Here is an 18,807-nt window from a genome sequence, read left to right as displayed (position 1 = left end):
GTATATCGGTACCGATTTTTATCGATTAATTGAAATTATTCACGGTATCGATTTCAGTTCTGTTAGTAATTTTATCGACATTTTAGGATTTATTATTTATTGGAAGTTTTCGGTTTATACATGTATGTCGATACATTTTTGTATATAGCTATTCGAGTGTACACTCGACTCAGCGACGTAGCCATGGTGTGGGCATTGGAGGATGCAGCGAACATTGAAGATCTTGCTTTGCTTTGGTAAGTTTGTTATTATTAATTATAATTTATATCGACTTTTTGTTTTAAGATAAAATATGTATATTATTCATCGGGTATTATATGTATATTGATTAAAATTAGAATACAAGTATTGTAGGTACTATATTTAAGCCGCGATGTAAATAAGAATAATGTGAACGAGTGATATATAATTGTTGCAGTGGTGCATTATGTGCATGCCTGAACAAAGGTGCAGCAGCGGCGCGGTGGCTGGAGGGCGCGGGTGGGGGCGGCGGCGGCGGCGGCGGCGCGGCGCTGGCGCTGCAGCTGCAGCTGGCGCGCGGCGCGTGGGGCGAGGCGGCGGCGCTGGCGCAGCGCACGCGCCCGGAGCACGCGCCGCACGTGCGCCTGCACCACGCGCAGCACCACGAGCTCACGTGCGGACAACATCACTACTGTCTATATAAACACATACACTTTGGGCGTTCGATAAAAATCGTGACGGAAACTACATTCTATAATATTTTCAATTATAACATCAAATGATGTATTGTAACGAAGCGGTTTCATAATATTATCATCACCCACATGCTGAAGTTTAGAGAAAATCAAATGTTTAATACACAGCCTATTATTTTTATAATTACAGCGCTGATTACCACGAAGCACTCGCCAGTTATGAGAAAAGTCTGATCACGGAAAATACCGACAGCATAAAAGTCAAAGAGCACAACAAGAAATGCGAAGCGGGCATCGCTCGTACATCCATCAGATGCGGAGACGTCATGCGAGGAGTCACCACCGCTATGAAGCACTCGGAAGACCACAACCTGATCAAGGACTGCGCACAACTTCTAGAAGAGGAGAAGCAGTTCAACCACGCTGCAGCGCTTTACGACCACGTAGGGAATACTGAGAAAGCCGCTTCATTGTACATCAAGCTGAAATCGTGGCTGAAAGTCGAAGCTCTCCTACCCAAGATCGAACTCGCCAAAGCATACACATACAGTATGCGAGGGCTAAGGAGGCAGAAGGGAGGTACCACGATGCTTTGAAGTCGTATTTGAAAGCCCAAGACTACGAAGCGGCGATTCGATTGAACTTGGACAAATTGGACGATATCGATGAAGCTGTCAATCTTGTCCAAGAGACGAAATCCGTTCAAGGGGCCAAAATGGTGGCCAACTATTTCCAGAATAGTGATGATCCGACGTCAGCTATAAAGTTCCTAGTGATGTCCCTATGTTACGACGATGCGTTTAATTTAGCCAGAAAGAACGGGAAACTGCATTTGTACGGGGAGATATTGATACAGACTTCGCAAGCGAGGCCGGAGGATTTCAAGAGTCTTGCGTTACATTTCGAAGGGGAGAAGAACCATTTACTGGCCGGCAAGTTTTATTTTCATGCTGGGGAGCACAGTAAGGCGATGTCGCACTTACTAAAGGCTGGCGGTTCGGAGGAGGACGAGAATGAAGCGATCACGGTTGCGATAGATGCGGCCGCCGCTAGTGATGACGAGAGACTTACTAGGAGGTAGGGATGTATTGTTTTATTGGCAATATAGATTGCTGCCAAGTCACAAAAATATCTTCCCATGTTAAAATATGTTTGCCCAATGCCAGAAGTTTTTTTTACTACTTAGATACTTAGGGTATATCTTCAAAGTTCAAATAATTAATATTAATATATAAAATAAATTTAATATTTTAATTCATTTCGTGTATGACCCAGGTTGATAGAGTTTCTTCTGGGCGAGACGGATGGTACACCGCGAGAACCGCGTCATCTGTTCAGACTATATATGGCTAAGAAGCAGTTCACCGAGGCCGCCAAGACTGCGGTGAGTATGTTTATGTTTTTATAGTGATCTACGATATCAGGGTGCAATCGGGTTTCCATACCCTGATATGTATTTATTCTTATAATATACAAATAGGTCCGTATCACATATCAACATAGTGTGAAAACATGTGATGGGCAGATTTTAATTATTTTTGGTTAAATTTTAAATTGCAATAAAGAATACATTGTTTTGTTGCTAGTCACTACTCTTCATCAGGCGTTTTAAAGTTAAGTTGATGCGGTGGAGGTGTGGTCTGTAGTGTGTAGTATGAGAGCGGTGTTGTGGCAGGTGATCATAGCGGGCGCGGAGTGTCGCGCGGGCGGTACCGCGGGTGCGACGTGGCGCGCGGCATGTGCGCGGCGCTGCGCCTGCGCGGCCGCCGCGCCGCGGACCTGCGCCGTGCCACCGCGCTGCTGCACTCATACATACTGGTCAGCACGCACACACACTTCCTACACAATACCACAAAACACTTTTAGAAACTATACAAAATGTACCATATAAATATTAGGGTAATATTTATTAAAACATTTCGACTTGCTAACAAATGTTCTTGCTAATAAAATAAAAAGTCTAAATAATGACATAACATTATTTCCTTAATTTAACGATCATTTTATTATAAAAATGTCGATTATTGCTATAGGTGCGTACGCACGTGAAGCGCGGTCGTCACGACTTGGCCGCGCGGTTGTTGTTGCGTACAGCCGCAGAAGTCAGTTTTTTTCCAACGCCGCAAACGTAAGTACAACTGCTTTTCTATTAATACCATTAAGGTAAGTAGCTCAAGTAACTTTTTATTTAAATTTTATAATCTCATAGACTTTTTTGAGTAATAAATTCTGGATTATTATGACTAGCGTTACTAAAAGTTGGGTCGTTTATAAGATAATAAATCGAAAAAACATTTATTTAATTTATGGTGTAATTCCAGACCAAGTGTCGATCTTGACGTCGACAGTGATCGAATGCAGCCGCGCCGGACTCAAGCACCAGGCGCATCACTGGGCCAAGGTGCTCATGCAGCCGGAGTACAGATCACAGGTGTATTCATTTTGTATTAAATAGTAAAAAAAATATGACAGTCTGTGTACAAGTTTAATGGAGTAGATAGAGAAACAATTAGATGTCCTTTATTACGGAGATATTATTTATAGNAAATTNAATTTATAATATTTTTNANTTTCATTGATAATTTTTTGGAGATCTGGTAGTTAGTATTAGTATTAATTTATGTATAAAGGCAAACTTGATAAATTTTGTTTTTATTTACACAAGTGTCAATAAGGTGTTAATTTGTATTTTTTATATTCATGAAATAACAATGTAAAGGTCCAGAGTATATTATTACTATTTTTATTTCTGTTGAATGACTAGACGCCGCTCGCCTGATGGTAAGCCATAGAACTACCCATAAACAGGACCATGTACTGCATGGTATTGCATTGCGCATTGTCAGAGATGTTGATGAGAGTCATGCTTAGTAACGTACAATGAAGCGGTGTTGCAGATCGATCCGAAGTACGCGAAGAAGATCGAGTCGGTGGTGCGTCACGCGCCGCGCGCGCCCCTGCCGCCGCCGCCCGCCGGCGCCTGCCCGCTGTGCGGCGCGCCCGCCGTGCCGCAAGCCGACCTGCGCTGCGCTCACTGCGAGGCCGACTTGCCCTTCTGTCTCGCCACGGTCAGCAGACTACCTACCCACTTGCCTCTTACACTTATTATAACATAACATACCTTGTCGATCGTGGCGGATCCAATATTTGCCCAAAGGTACCGGACGAGAGCAAAAAATTCATTTCAAGCAAGGACTTTCACGTGAGCCTCAAACTTATAGCATACCTTACTGTTCACAGCGGATCCAATATTTGCCCAAAGGTACTCGGAGCGAGAGCAAAAAGGTTATTTCACGTAATGACTTTCACGTCAACCTCTGGAGATCTTGAACCGATGTTGATTATTTTTTCAGCAGTAGGAAACTACAGGGGAAAAATATCCCGAAAGAAGATTTTTACGGGGGCGGAGCTGTGGGCAAAAGCTAGTAATATTATAAGTGTATTCTAATCTTGTTTAATTATCTACAACTTTCATTTCCCTAGATCCTAGTATAGTGTTTTAACGAGATTCCTGATTCCTAATTCGTATATCGTTCTCCTACAGGGACTTCATATCGTGAAAGATGATTTGACAGCCTGTCCCGAGTGTGATTTCCTGCGATTCTTACCGAGTTCACCGAGTAAGTAACGTTATATAACCTATTCGAAATATAAGAATTATAATTTTACAAGATCAAGTCTTAGGTTAAAGATAAAATAATTTTTCGGTTTTATCACGGCTTTTTATATTATAATTTTCTCTCAACGTTTCGAAGACTTTATAGCCTTTATGGTCGCGGGGGGGACTGAGTTGTTGATCGTCCCAAAAAATCAAAGTTACAATATCTACCTACATTTTCCTATTTTTTTTTATCGACACTGTCTAACATTCGCGTAACATACGAAATTTTTTAATAACTCTTACGACTATGAGCACTTGGCGTTCACTGATACAAAAGAGAGTAAAACATAAAGGGATTATGATGAGCAAAATTAAACAATGCGAAAAGTTAGATATATCGCATGTGGTATCCCGTTTAGTAAATATAAATAAAAAGGATTTTGCTATTGTAAAAATTGCTCGAAAGTTTTTTTTTTCTGGCATGGCTCTAGGTCTATACCTATAAATTGCCTCTAACGGAATATGTGTTGTCTGTTCGTTCATAATGAATTCATTTGTGCTTCATATAAACTTCTAAGGTACATTTGTCCTTCTTTCGCAGAATACTGAAAGAGGAAGGCAAATGTCCCATGTGCGGCGAAAATGTCGACTACAGACGTCTAGTAAAGATCGACGACGTGACGCTGTATCTCGACCTTAATACCAGTGAATAAAGTTGTATATTGCGTGTAATTTACTACCGAGAGTTAAGTAAGTTTTAGAATAAGTGACGACATTTAGTAATGGTTTGTTATTTCTTCAATTTCAAGCAAGTTGTTGAAGACGTAATTTTTCTAGTTTCGGGGCCATGACAATTGATCAATGTAATACCTTTTTACGCACCCTTAGAACTAAGATGATTTAACCCAAAAAAGATGATGAAAAATATAAAAAAGATTTGAAAACAATGTAAAAGGCACTGAATTGGGCGGTCGCGGTGAATGTGAGGATCTGTTTCTTTACTATAAATTTATTTATCTTTTTCGTCACAGGCTTACAGAGCTTGCTTTAGAAAGCTGTTTTTGATCAAAATCAGAAAATATATAAATTTTGATTTAGGTCACTTTAGTTCTAAGGGTCCGATATGCAAATGTTTAGTTCTAAGCGTTTTAAAATAGGCTTATGTCCGTCCATTTAGTTTTATTTATAAATGGTAAGCTAGATTAGGTTAATGACTAATATACAAAATTCAATTTTGATCACATCTAAATCCAATTATAAGGAAGTTTTAAAAACTGCATTCAGGTAGAGAAGACTAAGTTTTGCAATTTTTTTATTTTTTTTAAAAAATAAATCGTGTCGATTTTAAATTGTATGCCATTATAGCGGGTCATAGCTTTACTGTAAATATAAAAAAAAAAACAATTTTTATATTTATAGAAAACATCCTTTGTCTCCTGCCCTTAACTGATAAAGCATTCCCTTGAATGATCATATGATTAAACCCACTTATGCAAAATGTACCAACACACAAATTATCCAAAATATGTTATTAATATTTAACACGCAATTTATCTAATTGTGATAATTCAGCAAAGATCTATTTATACGACACAGAAAGTATGTGTGAATCGATCCAAACATTTTTAAACATAGAAGTATTCAGTTGTAACATATCCACTAATGTTTAAAAGTAGTCAGTACATTTTGGCATAATTCGGTGTAATTAATATTTATTATAAATACCAAAAATCGATACCCCACCCAAGAAAATGTACTTTTAGTTTGTGATAAGGTCCGTCCATTAGATAAGGAAGTTATTTTATTGTCGCCCTAATTTGTTATCTGTAAGGTACAGTCGGCACCATAAATGTAAGTCCATGTGTAAAAAATGAAATGGTAAATTTTATTTTTTTAAAAATAAATGTGTAAGTTTATAGCTTTGTGTTATTTAGTAAGTCATTATGTCATGTGGAGAGGTAGTTCCTACTGGGTGATAGTTGTTATACGAGAGCCTTTCTGATTTGGTACCACCGTAATGTTTACAAGTAGTATTGTTTAGGCATAGTTGTGTTCCGATTTGAAGGATATTATAGTGTATTTTGTATAATATAAAGCAACATCTTATACTTAATTTAGACTATTGGCGAATAATTCGTGCACAAGTATGACGTATGAATACGGTATTTGACTCCTATTTGTTCTTTGCGTTTATCAAACATTTACCTCCTGTCAATTCTAATACAGAAAGATTGATTAAAATCCGGTAAAAATCAACAAATCAATTACTGTATATTAAATTCAAGCTTTTGAATTTCAGTAGAAGGATGTGTCAAAAAACGAGAAAAGCACAATGCGCGCACGTGACGTCATCGGGCATAACGATGCGTGCGGAAGGCGCCAACTCCTGCGCATTACCATATTTGAAACATGAATTACTGCCAGCGCAATATTATCACGCACGTACTAAATCTGCGCCACCGAGGTAGTGTTTAAAATAAATTAATTTGTAAAATAAATTGATTTGATTGATTTGAAATTGATTGCTGTTTTCTGTTGCACTTAACGACAGAAATAGACAATAGAACATTCGAGCAGACAATTACGAGAGACCTAACATTCAAATGCAATATGACGCCAACTATACAGCATACGGTGGTCCTTGTGAAAACCGTGGATTACTAAGATAAGGGCATGCGATAATACATTATCAGGTGTTTTACAGGAAATGAAGCGTTCGTTTAGCCGCTAGATTTATGGGTTTAAAATTAATTAAAATTTGGTTATAAATTGTGTTTAGATTGTATATAATTATTAGGAACAATAAAAACACACATCACGCATTTGTCCTCGAAGGGGTTGGCAGAGGTGCAACCAGGTTACCTTCTCGCCTACCGGATGGATGGTACACGTCTCATGATGTAATATGGGGCGAGCCTATCATTATATCGGGGACACATTCAAGACACCGTGCTGGCATTGAATAGAAAATCCCAATATCACTGCCCGATCTGGGATTCTCCAGGACCTCGGAGCGGTGTCGTGCTGCGCACGCAATATAACTACGCCACCGAAACGGTCAACAATAAAAAAAATCAATTTGTGTAATCACGTAACGCTATTGCGTTGTTACAACATTAATTTAATTAATAATAGAAATCAAGGGAATTATAAATCGTATTCAAATAAAAAAAAAAAACAATCATTAAGTGATGAAACATTTAATTTTTCATTTGAAAGTATACCAAGTTGTAGTTACACGTTCGATACTGAGATTCCAAATGAAACGCAAAACACAAATGTTATTATACAAAATTGTAGAGTATGGCGTCGGTCAGTCGCTCCCTCGCGTCCGCCTGTCGCGCTGGCTCCACACTCTTTGGACGTCACAGGCAGAGCGAAGTGAGCGGCAGTCGACACTCGACACTACTCCAACTCTGACGCTCCATTGTCGATACTACGATCAATTACCCTCTAATAATTACCACTACCTAGCTATGCCTTAAGTAGACAAATACACTTTTATACAACTTAAAATAATGACAAGACGATTATAACAAAATAATACATTTTGAATATAGAAATTATTAACTGATTGTGCTAATAATAATACGTCAAGGCTAGCCGCTATTATCGACTCTATAATTCGCTAGAATTTAGCTAAAATTACGCACAAAAACTCTTTTTATTAATCTGATAAAATACGATTATACTTATATACTTTTCGTGAAATTAAAGTTATATGCGTAAATAAAACTTTATCGATAGTGGTTTAAGGCTCAGTGTGTTCGTGTTGCCTGTGACGTCGAATTAAAAATTTTTAAATTTTAAATATTTTTATAAAATCGTTTTACACGGCAAGAATAAACCGCACGCAGAGATTATTTTTTAGATAATTTAAATATTATTTTACAAGTGACGCTGCGTCGACAGTTAAAACTACGCAGCATTCTACATTGTACAGCCAATTCGCACTGATCAATATTTTACATAAAAAATTTCAAGATGTGCTAACTTCACTGTGCCGTTCATGTAAAATATTTTTTACAACTATTTTTTAGTAAAAATAGATAAAAACTATTCGACATATTGAATCGGGCGTAGTAATGTCAAATATGTTTTAAATAATTTGCTTATGCAATTAAGCATCTGTATTGTTGTGGGGAAAATACATTTTACTTTAAAATTTTCTAGCTAATTAACATTCGATATTCAAATTTTATATATATTTTTTTTCAATATTGAATAAGTCGAACTGGCCGCACTGAAACGTACAAAATCGAAGTTTAAAAAGTAAAAAATTCGATAATGGTGTTGCATTAATTTGCGTTTATATCTAAGTATATCCTAGACGCACGGATGCCTTCGATTAGTATAAAACTTTACAACGGACGAAATACTAATGAGTTGATGTGACAAGCGCTAGTCTTGTATGAGAACACGCGATAATGGGCTTCATAGCCCTCGCCGACGTCGCACTGACTGCGACCCACCGGAATCATAAAACTGCTGCTTTTAGGCCTTTATACTTATTTATATGGTGTTATGGGGTAATGTTTGAATGGTGGGCCGTTAATGTAGTGCGACGGCAGCCATATTGGATATCTATATGCAATACAGTGTCGATTCGTAATTAAATATAGCGAGAAACTTCAATCGATATAAGGGTTTACAGGCCTAACATAGTACAATAGATAATGCAGATAAAAATTGTAGTGCAATCGGCATTGTATTGCACGATAGAATATCCAAATTATTAATTTATGCGTTGTCAAAAGAGTGGGCCGGCTGTACGATTTTGGACGAAGCAAATTAATTCAAAAATAATTACATTATTTTGAACACAGCACGAGTTAAATCTCGTAAAATATAAATATACAATATATATGCATTTGATAAATAATTTATATTTAAAATACACAATATGTTGGCCGGAAGTTCGGTGCGACGCGTCCGTCCCACTCTCCCCACATATAAATAGCTCTTGTGAAATATTTACACGCACACATAAATATAAAAATATATTAAAAATCATAGACACGATGGCACTTGGTTGCGTTGTGAAAATGTGAAATGTTTATCACCAGTAAATAATATCGTACGTCAATATAATAGAGGTTGACGTAGGGTCATATTCAATAGTTTGCGGTCACTATAATATTATTTACCGGCGGAGTAGAGATGTGCAGTTTCAAATTATTATTAAATACAGATACTATATTTTTATCGATGACTTCAGAGTACAGACTTATAAGGGCTGTGTATTGCAATGTTTTATTTATTACTTATTTTTACGTTAATTTTGAAGATGTTTTTCGAAAGTATGGTATATTTATTTCACATTACATTATTGTAACGTTCATTACAACACGTAACCAGCACCTGAATGCACTCGAAGTCGTACAATGTCAAATAACAATGAAATGAAACCAATACTAGTGTTACACTGAAACGCATTAATAACTAGTCAATAAGGGAATGTATAAAAATTAGTTTCAACTATATCAATGTTAACTCCTCAACAATAAATACTATAAATCTTTGGTTTCATTTAGTCGTTTGATTACAAAATGATTTTACTCGTTTTCCATCTGTTTACATCGAGTCGCAAACGAACGCGGTCGGTCACAACTGAACGGGCTCACTACCGCGAGCGGCCGCCGGCTCACTCGCACCCACAGCGCCGCCACGACGCCCGCCGTGCACTGCAGAGACACGTGAAGGACAGAACGGCTACTGCAGGGGCGCCAGCTGCTTCGGCAGCGCCGCCACCACCCGCACGCGGTCGCTGAACTGCGGCGGCGGCGCCAGCACCGGCGCCGCGCCCGGCTCCGCGGCCGGCTCCTCCGGCGGCGGCGGCAGCGACGCCAGCAGCGCCGCCGCGCGCCCGCGCCGCCCCGGCGCCTTCTCCGGGTCCACGCCGAGCCGCTCCGCCGCCGAGCGCCCGCGCACGCCCGCCCCGCGCCCCCGCCGCGCCCCCACCGCGCCGCGCAGCAGCGCCGCCGTGGCGCGCTTGCGCGTGAGCGAGTTGTGGCGCTGCATGGGCGGCGGCGCGGGCGGGGCGGGCGGGGCGGGCGCGAGGCTCTCGGAGGAGGAGTGCACGGGCTCGGTGCTGATGACGTCGTTGGAGGACTTGACGGTGACGGAGCTGCAGAAGGAGACCTTGTCGCGGCGCGGGCGCGCCTGCGCCTCCTGGTCGGAGGAGACGCCGGAGGAGGAGTTGTCGCCGTCGTCGCGCTCGGCGCCGAGCTCGTCGCCGCACGACTTGGACGACTTCAGCCGCGTGCGGATCTTCTGGATCTCGTCCACCGAGAACGAGTGCTGCATGGAACTGGAGCCGGAGCTGCTGCCGCTGGAAGTGCGGACATAAATGTTCATTATCGATCTCTGTAGACTGCAAAAATATGAGGCACTCTGTGGCTAAATACGTAATTTTTTTAAATGAATCCTTTGGAAATCAACCAAATAAATAATATAAAATTTTGAATAATTTAACATAAAATGAATAACTAATAATCTAAATTTATCTTTTTTGTTTTTTTTTTCTTTTAAATTACTCTATTAAAATTTTGAATATAAAAAAAATCTCTAGCTCTCTAGTGCTCTAGTGCTTTTAATGTGTTTATTATTATATAATTTTTAGGTGTTTTGTGTTATTTAATGTAACATGTAAATTGTAAACATTTATTACGCATGGTACCGTGAACTAAAACGCGAACTCTTCACAATAAGCCGAAATATTATAAAATGAAGACCCACGGATATTATTGCATGAGATATTATACATAATGTTACGTGGTTAATTACAAATTGTGCGAAATTATTAAGGTTTGATATAGATGACAAAATACGTGTTTTCTCCAATGAAGGACATAAACACAAAGCTTTGCCCAGTGATATGATTTTTTTGCAGATCGTACCTTAAATTCAATATATTATAGTTTAAATTATGTTGTTCAAAATTTATTCGCCATCGATTTCATATATTGTGGCATATATTGGAGTCCTGAAAATTTTAAATTTGTTAGTTCGCATTATCTTGCATCTTCTCATTTGAGTGTTAGAATATTCCAGAATTTAGATAGAAAGTTAATATACATCCTTGTGGTCAAATATATTAAAATTCCATGCACTGCATGTGTGCTTAGTTGGATCATGCATGTGGTGTAGAAACAACTTATGTCGACGCAAGCAGACAGTAATCCAAATCAATGTTGGATATCGAACGAAGTGAAGAAGTTGTAATCTTTTGTAATTTCAAAGTCATGTCTTCGAATTGCATGACTATTTTTCTACTAACAGTTTTATTATAAATAGGTAGGTATATTAGTAAGAATCATGCGATAGTTGGTCACTTCCCAAGAGCACCTTCAAAATCGTATGTACTGTGGGTGTCTAGTCGACCTTTAAAAACAGGAATGGAAACAACGTTGGGAATTAATTGAGCATCTAACCGATAGAATTTGGAAACGGATCTGTCACACTATGAAAGGTACGTAATTTCGAGGCCATATTAGTTTCTTTCCATTTAGTTCAATCCTGCTAGTGGTAGAATATATTTTATATCCGCCCGGATAGCGACCATCGTAAACAAAGGCGCATTCCGGGATCAGCCCGTATATATCCGGTTCCAACAGGCCGGCATAATTGTATCGACTGTCGAGGGGTAATCATCTATCCTCAGTCAACATTTTATTAGACCCCAATCCACTTACCAGGTACAGTTGGGTATTTTTTCCATGCACGTATACAAAAAAAGATTAGCTTAGATTTAAGCTGGTTAGTTCAAGCTGTGGCGGGGTTACCTGGCATTGCTGTTGGCGCTGGTCTCCGCTACCGCCGCTGGCTCCACTTTGGGCTTGGCGTCTGCTTCTTCATCGGATTCAGACATGCTGTAATCCGGCTCCGGGATCGGTGGTGCTGGGGTTGAGTTCTGGGAACAAAGGGACATAGTTTAGGGAGAGTGTAGGAGGCTTAGATTAACTAAAAAACTTGCAGAAGTCAATTTCCAAAAGTACTTTTTATCCTGTAAACAATCATGGCAAGCTGAACTGCAAATTTTGAATTTTGTTCAAGTTCGATAAATGTGTAGGTCTATTGAAATATTGCTGCTAATGTACACGCAATTAGAAGTTATTGCGCAATATATTCCTCCAAGAACTTGCTATTCTAAACTGAGCATTATAACGCTATTAGTTGTTTGCGTGAAGTAGTTTGACAAAGATTAATGCTATACGTGAATGTTATCTTGAGGACTGATTACAATTGAATATGAAACGGTGTTGTAGTGTAGGGCGTCCTACACGCAGTGTGCTCAAGTTTTTGTCGATTATTATACTATGGGTACTAATGTCCTAGGTCGAAGGTTTGCGATATGAGTGAGTGAATGAGTGAAGCCGTACCTGTCTGACGAAGCCCTTGTGCGTGTTGAAGGGCTGCGCGTACTGGTTGGCGGGCTCGTCGGCGGACTGCGCCCGCGCCGGCGACGACCACGACCGCAGCGACAACGACTTGCGGCTCTGCCGGCAGCCAGGCGGGACAACGTTAGTATATGTTATGTTTGTTAGTTGGGCATGCATGTATGTGGGACAAGGTTGTTTAATGGCAAAAGGTTTTTTATTCAGATAAGTTGAGGGAATAGACTGTTTCGTGAGAGTGGTATGTGACAGCGAAATATAGAAAATGACGATAAAGGAATCAAACTTCAAGGTGTAACTGGATTTTCCGGTTTATATGTACAGTTTATGATGTTTATTGTAATGTAAATATTTAGTTTAAATGTGTGGTTACCGCGTTGTCATCGTTGGGATGTCGGTATGCGACGGGGCGCAGGTCGGCGGGCGCGGCGTACAGCTTGGCGGCGGCGGCGGGGCGGAAGGACGACGGCACCGCGCCGCCCGCGCCCGCCGCAGCCCCCGGCACCGGCGGCGGCGGCTGCGACGGCGGCGGCACGCGACCGCACGACGCGCCTGCGCACACACACATGCAAGTTTACACTACACACTAAACCAATTGTAGCCGATGACGACTAAAAGCACGTATAATAATTTCAGATTTATTTAAATGTTTTTTCTTTGGAGCCGTTCAAGAATTACGTAAATTTTTGAAGATTTTTGAGCCATCCACCCTCCTATGTAACGGATCGTAACATTTTCCTTAACGCCCCCGCCCGCCCTCTTAAAAGTTAATAATAATAATAAATATCAGCCCTGTATTATATACTTGCCCACTGCTGAGCACGGACCACCTCTACTACTGAGAGGGATTAGGTCTTAGTCCACCACGCTGGCCTAGTGCGGATTGATAGACTTCACGCACCTTCGAAATTCCTATAGAGAACTTCTCAGGTATGCAGGTTTCCTCACGATGTTTGCCTTCACCGTTAAAGCGAACGATAAATTCACAAAGAATACACACATGATTTTAGAAAAGTCAGAGGTGTGTGCCCTTGCAGACATTCGACTTGGCAGTCCGTTCCACACCCAACTAGGCTATCGCCGCTTATATTCTTAAAAGTTATGTAACTCTAAACTACCCCTTTACATAGGTCCAGCAAAGTAACCACGCTGCACCTGATAGTAAGTGGTGTGGAGGGCAAATAGAGTCAATTAACAAGAAATGATACAAACATTTCTTTTGCCCTCTTACAATTTTTCTCTTCTGGCTGCTTCCATTCCCAACAATCATCCAACTTATTTAATGCCTATACGTATTTTTTTATAGGTATAAGTATAGTTACCGTGCACGTCCTCGCTGGAGCGCGTCCTGAGTGGATGCGCGTTGTGTTCGGCGGCGAGGTCGGGCGTCGAGTGGAACTCGCGCCGCAACGTGCCGCCGGACTTGTTCCAGAACTACAACACACACAGACACACAAAACCTGTAGCACAAACTATTATTCATCAATTCTCCTATTAGTAATGAAATAGGCTGTTATTACGCTTTGTAACAAATAAGTTGTAGTTATATATTCAATTCGTCGTTACTCAAAATAAATATAGAATCAATGTAGATCAATAATATTTTTATTATATCAATGTGAACTTTTTCAATAACTAGACGTAGACTCAAGTTAAAATGTTTCTCGGATTTGATCTACGCAAACTTATATTCCTACCTTCCCTCTGGACCTCTTCATCTCAGCGACGGAAGCGTACACCCTGCCCGGGACCCTGGCGGGGGAGTACGGGGGGGAATTAGACCCGCCCTGGAACGCCGACCGAGTCATCATTGCATTGTTGCCGCCGCTGGAACACGAATACGTGTATTGTATCGCCGTACGAATATTGATATCGATAATCGATTCGATATCGATACTTACAATGTAGTATCGAGATAAATAAATATTACTTATGTTTTGAACTAAGTTTTACTATGATTATTAATTTGTTACCTAAAGCTCAAAGTAGCCAGTCATAGTATGGTTCCAATTTCGAGCGATATTTTAAAGTAAGCTAAGTGAACAGTAATTAAATATTATTTGACTCAAGTCATCACCAGCTATTATAAATTTATTTGGTTGATATTTATTTCAATGTATTTCGTTAAGGCAATGACGTTTTACAAATAGACGCGTCATACACTAACAAAATGGCACATAAAAACGACGCACTATTGACTATAGTCACGTACCTGTACATATAATTACAAATTGGTTCGAAGAAGGAATAAAAAGATGCAGCATACATTCGTTAGAAAAGGATATATAATTATACATACATCGACAGTTACGTAACAATGTTAGTGCCGCACGCTCATTGGCCGTCAAGTCGGGCAATTACCTTACTTTTGTCGTGCCAGTATTGAGCTCGGACAACGTATCTATGTAATAAAAACATCTTAGCGTTAAGGTATGTGTACTAACCTAGTGTCTGCGTCGGCCTGTCGCTGGAACAGCTCCTCGAGCTCGGCGGCGGTGATGCGCGACGAGGCGGGGCGCTGGCGGATGGACGCCGTGCGCGGCGCCACCGGCGTGCCCGACGACGGCGTGCCGTCTGCGAACACACCACAACATTATCACGGGGACGTCAGGGATAGATCATTATATCATCTATTAACACGCGCCCCACTACTTTAACCCATCGCTTACAGTGTGCGGCGATAGCCTAGTTGGTTGTGGAACGGACTGCCGAGACGAATATCCTCAGGTTCAAATCCCAAGGGCACACACCTCTGACTTTTCTAAAATTATGTTTGTTTTCTTTGTGAATTAAAACATCGTAAGGAAACCTGCATGCCTGAGGAGTTCTGTACAGGAATTTCGAGGGTGTGTGAAGTCTACCAATCCGCACTAGGCCAGACTGGACTAAGGCCTAATCCCTCTCAGTATTCGAGGAGGTGCTCAGCAGTGGGCAAGTATGTAATACAGGCCTGATATTATTATTATTGTCTATGAACACGTGCCCCATCGTAGTAGGTGTAAGTAGCATGAGTGCGCACGCACACTATGGTGTATAGCGTCGGGGAAAGTGTTTGGATCCGTCCTCTTACTCCGCGACATACGCACTCAAAAGGTGGTGGGGAGCGTCTTGGGGATGAAATGATCTGTTCTACCTACTTGCTCAGGATGTTTTAGGATCTAGACGAAATTAATTGGGGACAAAATTGTTAATAAAAATAACATCAAAAAGTATGTAATCAATTCAATCATAAAAATATATAACGCGATTATTTTTGAAGGAGAGATGTAATTAGACTGCACGCAACTGGTAATTACTCCCGTCACCTTATAAAAGGCAATTTAATCGTAATAACGAACACAAATACCTCATTTTTCGATTACCTAGAAATCTAATTCACAACTTAACGTATTAAGTATGTCCCCAATACGTCATCGAAACAATCCATAAGAATATAAAATAATTTTTGTTTTAAAAAAGATCCCACTCACTGTTACTTCCTCCGTGCAGTTGAACAGACTCGGCGGATGAAGACTTGCCAGCTACGCTCAATGGTTCGCAGCTCTCTTCTTTTTCACCACCATTTTCTGAAATTGCATAAACACATTATACAATAACCTGGTTATCTTAGATATACCGAGAGTATCAGAAATCGTAGTTTTAGATCAAAAACCTAGGTAATGAAAATGTATGTATTGTTAATTCTTATTTAGTCTACTGCGATGGAGCCTAGTGCAGTGGCCGCCATGAACTGACGTAATAATTAAATTATTGTACCTATGAATAAAATAAATAAAAATAGGTAACTAGGATTCGTAAAAAAATATATTGTTTAAAGTAGGAGAATTATAGATAAAATTATTGGTTTGGATGAGTAGATGCTTTAGTTAAAGTATTGCACTTTGTATTTAAAGTAGACTTACCGAGTCCAGCGACCATGGACTTAGCCCTGGCGCGTCCTACACTCAGAGTAGTCCGCGGGTCGCGGCGCGGGGGCGCGGGCGCGGGGCTGCGACCTGAGGGGGGGGGGTTGAACATCATGAACAAACACAATGACAACACCTTATGCTTATTCTTTGAGACAAGCTTAATAATTCTAGCGATTTTCAGGAATGCTTGATGTCTTATAGTTTTTTAGTAATTTAAACTTGTAAAAAATCAACATAATATGACAGAAACATACGTAAAGTGTCTAAACAATTTGGACATACTTCGCGAAATGTTACGGATTTTTTAAAAATCTCAAGATACCTCCTGCAGCCTTCCTCGGCAGCGTGGCGGCGTAAGGTCGTCCTGAACTCGACAACTGGTTTTGGGACTTGCTTGTGGGCACCGTACACGTGTTGTTCTCGTTGTTACCTGCACATACAGAAGATATTATACCTACTGTTTACACAACTGACATTATCAAGGCAAATTATAATTAAGAGCGGAGATGGTCATAACATTTTCGGAGAAATATTTGAACGTGTGCAAAGAAAGTTTTTATTGCGCATAAAAATAGCGCGAATTTTGTGGGGATAAACACTAAGAAACGACTTTTGAATCTACGACACACAAATGAGCTAGACCTCGTGAAAACAGTTAGTACGTAGTAGAGAAGTAGGTACAGTTCACGCGCGAGCTCCGAGAAATCTTGATATACTGAGTTAATGCATGCAACATTATCGATATATTAAATTAATTTCACACTTTCGGCACCTGACCTAACGTAATATCGATACATTATTTATTTACACTTTGTACACATGATATACAGGCAGTTAAGTCTGCCATGGATATTCTCTACCAGTCAACCTTGGGGAGGTGTAGAGAACGGAGGCAGGTGTATCGTAATCAAAACATCGACAAAATCACTGCTTTCACATTAAGTCATTCCACAAGATTCATCGGAGCTGGCGCATCGAGTGCACAGTGTATTGATACTGTTCAAACTGCATAGTTACGTAGATAGAGTATAAACCAAACAATTTATGTGCGCTATCTTAGTACTGCATTATGTCGCTTGTTGGCGCCACTTGATATATATAAGAATGACCTACATTTTTTAGTATAATTCTCTTTGGTCTTGTCATTGCCGCGCTAATAAGTAATTTAGTGGAGCGCCTGGGGGTTTTCACCTCGGATTAGAGTTATAGTGAATGAATTAATACGATCGATGTGGGATATTGTTTTTTAAACTATAAATTGCAATGTTTACCCATAATTTTTTTGTGCACCCCATTTTTTCATTGTTTAAACAAATTATTATAAAAAAATTATGTTTGACCATATATTTTCGCTTTGAACAGTATTTTTTTTATTTATATGTTAAATCTTACCTGAGTAGACATATAGGAACATTTTTCAAAGATACCCGTGTATAAAAATAGCAGTAGGGATCTCGAACAGGTAGAAAAACGTGGAGGGGAGAGCGAAGCGACAGCTGCTATGTACAATGGAATTTCTCGGCCAGTTTAATTATAAATGAAACATACTCTATTGTGCACATTTAAAAAAATAAGGTAATTAATTACGACTTATGAAAAGAAAAAAAAATATTAGTACAAAATTTGTTTATTTAAATATATTACATTGTTGTCTACATCAAATATTTTCTTCTACTTTATCTATCTGTATAATAGGTGAAGTATTGGAACAACTATTTCCGCTGCACTGTAAACATGCTACACTGCAGTATAAACAACTTTTTCTGCATCCACACGCAGCTCCACATCCCTTTTCGCAATTACAAAATAACATTTGCAATAAATTATCCGGAGCAGGTAATTGATTCATTGTTATTGGGATGTACATGTTATTGTAATACTTCCATCCCCAATTTTCAATAACTACGTCATTTCATAGCCATATCTGAATTTGTAGGTACACTCTGTTAAGGTGCTCAAACGCTGCATCAGTTGTTGGAGGCAGTGATGACAAATGAACACTCGTATTTTTGGCTGTTGCTTTTATGAAAGAATTGAGCCTTAATGTATTTAAATCATGAGTTTTAGACGGAGCGCTATATAAACTCAAAATACATGCTACACCTGCTTGCAATATATTATTGGGGTCTTCATTGATATTTTTAAATACTTTTACTGAGTCGTGTAAATTAATCCGTTTCTCAAAATTTTTGGCCAACTAAATTTTTCCTTTATTGAAAAACGCAGAAGTAAAGGCATGTAAAAAA

At 39.7% G+C, this 18,807-nt stretch overlaps 4 protein-coding genes and 1 long non-coding RNA gene across 5 annotated transcripts in view; 3 read left to right on the top strand and 2 right to left on the bottom strand.

Annotated features, from left to right (window-relative positions):
• The first annotated feature begins 150 nt into the window (after window positions 1–150).
• On the top strand, window positions 151–1,173 carry LOC119190191. The gene is made up of 2 exons (XM_037441498.1): window positions 151–236; window positions 419–1,173. The coding sequence occupies exons 1-2, from the start codon at window positions 184–186 to the stop codon at window positions 741–743; spliced, it is 378 nt and encodes a 125-aa protein (XP_037297395.1). The 5' UTR covers window positions 151–183; the 3' UTR covers window positions 744–1,173.
• LOC119190205 (WD repeat-containing protein 19-like) lies at window positions 983–3,111 on the top strand. Its single transcript, XM_037441527.1, has 5 exons — window positions 983–1,099; window positions 1,207–1,733; window positions 1,932–2,040; window positions 2,332–2,395; window positions 2,978–3,111. The coding sequence occupies exons 1-5, from the start codon at window positions 983–985 to the stop codon at window positions 3,109–3,111; spliced, it is 951 nt and encodes a 316-aa protein (XP_037297424.1).
• A 545-nt stretch (window positions 3,112–3,656) lies between these two features.
• Window positions 3,657–6,303, top strand: LOC119190125. Its single transcript, XR_005112771.1, has 3 exons — window positions 3,657–3,724; window positions 4,201–4,276; window positions 4,859–6,303. It is a non-coding gene; the product is annotated as an uncharacterized LOC119190125 (long non-coding RNA).
• Window positions 6,304–7,441: 1,138 nt separating this feature from the next.
• Window positions 7,442–17,020, bottom strand: LOC115454471 (serine/arginine repetitive matrix protein 1-like). The gene is made up of 10 exons (XM_037441428.1): window positions 16,884–17,020; window positions 16,556–16,648; window positions 16,124–16,219; window positions 15,098–15,227; window positions 14,351–14,480; window positions 13,976–14,087; window positions 13,027–13,205; window positions 12,639–12,755; window positions 12,042–12,169; window positions 7,442–10,588 (listed from the first exon to the last, which is right to left on the bottom strand). The coding sequence occupies exons 2-10, from the start codon at window positions 16,569–16,571 to the stop codon at window positions 9,970–9,972; spliced, it is 1,527 nt and encodes a 508-aa protein (XP_037297325.1). The 5' UTR covers window positions 16,572–16,648; window positions 16,884–17,020; the 3' UTR covers window positions 7,442–9,969.
• A 298-nt stretch (window positions 17,021–17,318) lies between these two features.
• The window catches only part of LOC119190204 (protein shank-like), a 15,613-nt gene continuing 14,124 nt past the window's right edge, over window positions 17,319–18,807 (bottom strand). The window contains exon 5 of the mRNA XM_037441526.1: window positions 17,319–17,338. Within this exon, the coding sequence (XP_037297423.1) occupies window positions 17,319–17,338 (20 nt within the window). The remainder of the gene's footprint in view (window positions 17,339–18,807) is intronic.

The sequence above is a fragment of the Manduca sexta genome, chromosome 22 (genome assembly GCF_014839805.1).
Source record: "Manduca sexta isolate Smith_Timp_Sample1 chromosome 22, JHU_Msex_v1.0, whole genome shotgun sequence".
In the NCBI taxonomy this organism is placed as follows: domain Eukaryota; kingdom Metazoa; phylum Arthropoda; class Insecta; order Lepidoptera; family Sphingidae; genus Manduca; species Manduca sexta.
This window is presented reverse-complemented; position numbering and strand designations above follow the sequence as displayed.

Excerpts from the sequence above, each read along its gene's own strand:
- LOC119190191 (XM_037441498.1), top strand. The coding sequence starts at position 184 with ATGGTGTGGGCATTGGAGGATGCAGCGAACATTGAAGATCTTGCTTTG. Across the intron at positions 237-418 it reads GAAGATCTTGCTTTGCTTTG|TGGTGCATTATGTGCATGCC; the intron begins GTAAGTTTGTTA and ends TAATTGTTGCAG.
- LOC119190205 (XM_037441527.1), top strand. The coding sequence starts at position 983 with ATGCGAGGAGTCACCACCGCTATGAAGCACTCGGAAGACCACAACCTG. Across the intron at positions 1,100-1,206 it reads CTGCAGCGCTTTACGACCAC|TATGCGAGGGCTAAGGAGGC; the intron begins GTAGGGAATACT and ends ATACACATACAG. Across the intron at positions 2,396-2,977 it reads TGCGACGTGGCGCGCGGCAT|ACCAAGTGTCGATCTTGACG; the intron begins GTGCGCGGCGCT and ends GTGTAATTCCAG.
- LOC115454471 (XM_037441428.1), bottom strand. Across the intron at positions 12,170-12,638 it reads ACAAGGGCTTCGTCAGACAG|AACTCAACCCCAGCACCACC; the intron begins GTACGGCTTCAC and ends CTTTGTTCCCAG. Across the intron at positions 10,589-12,041 it reads AGCGCCAACAGCAATGCCAG|CGGCAGCAGCTCCGGCTCCA; the intron begins GTAACCCCGCCA and ends CCGCACTTCCAG.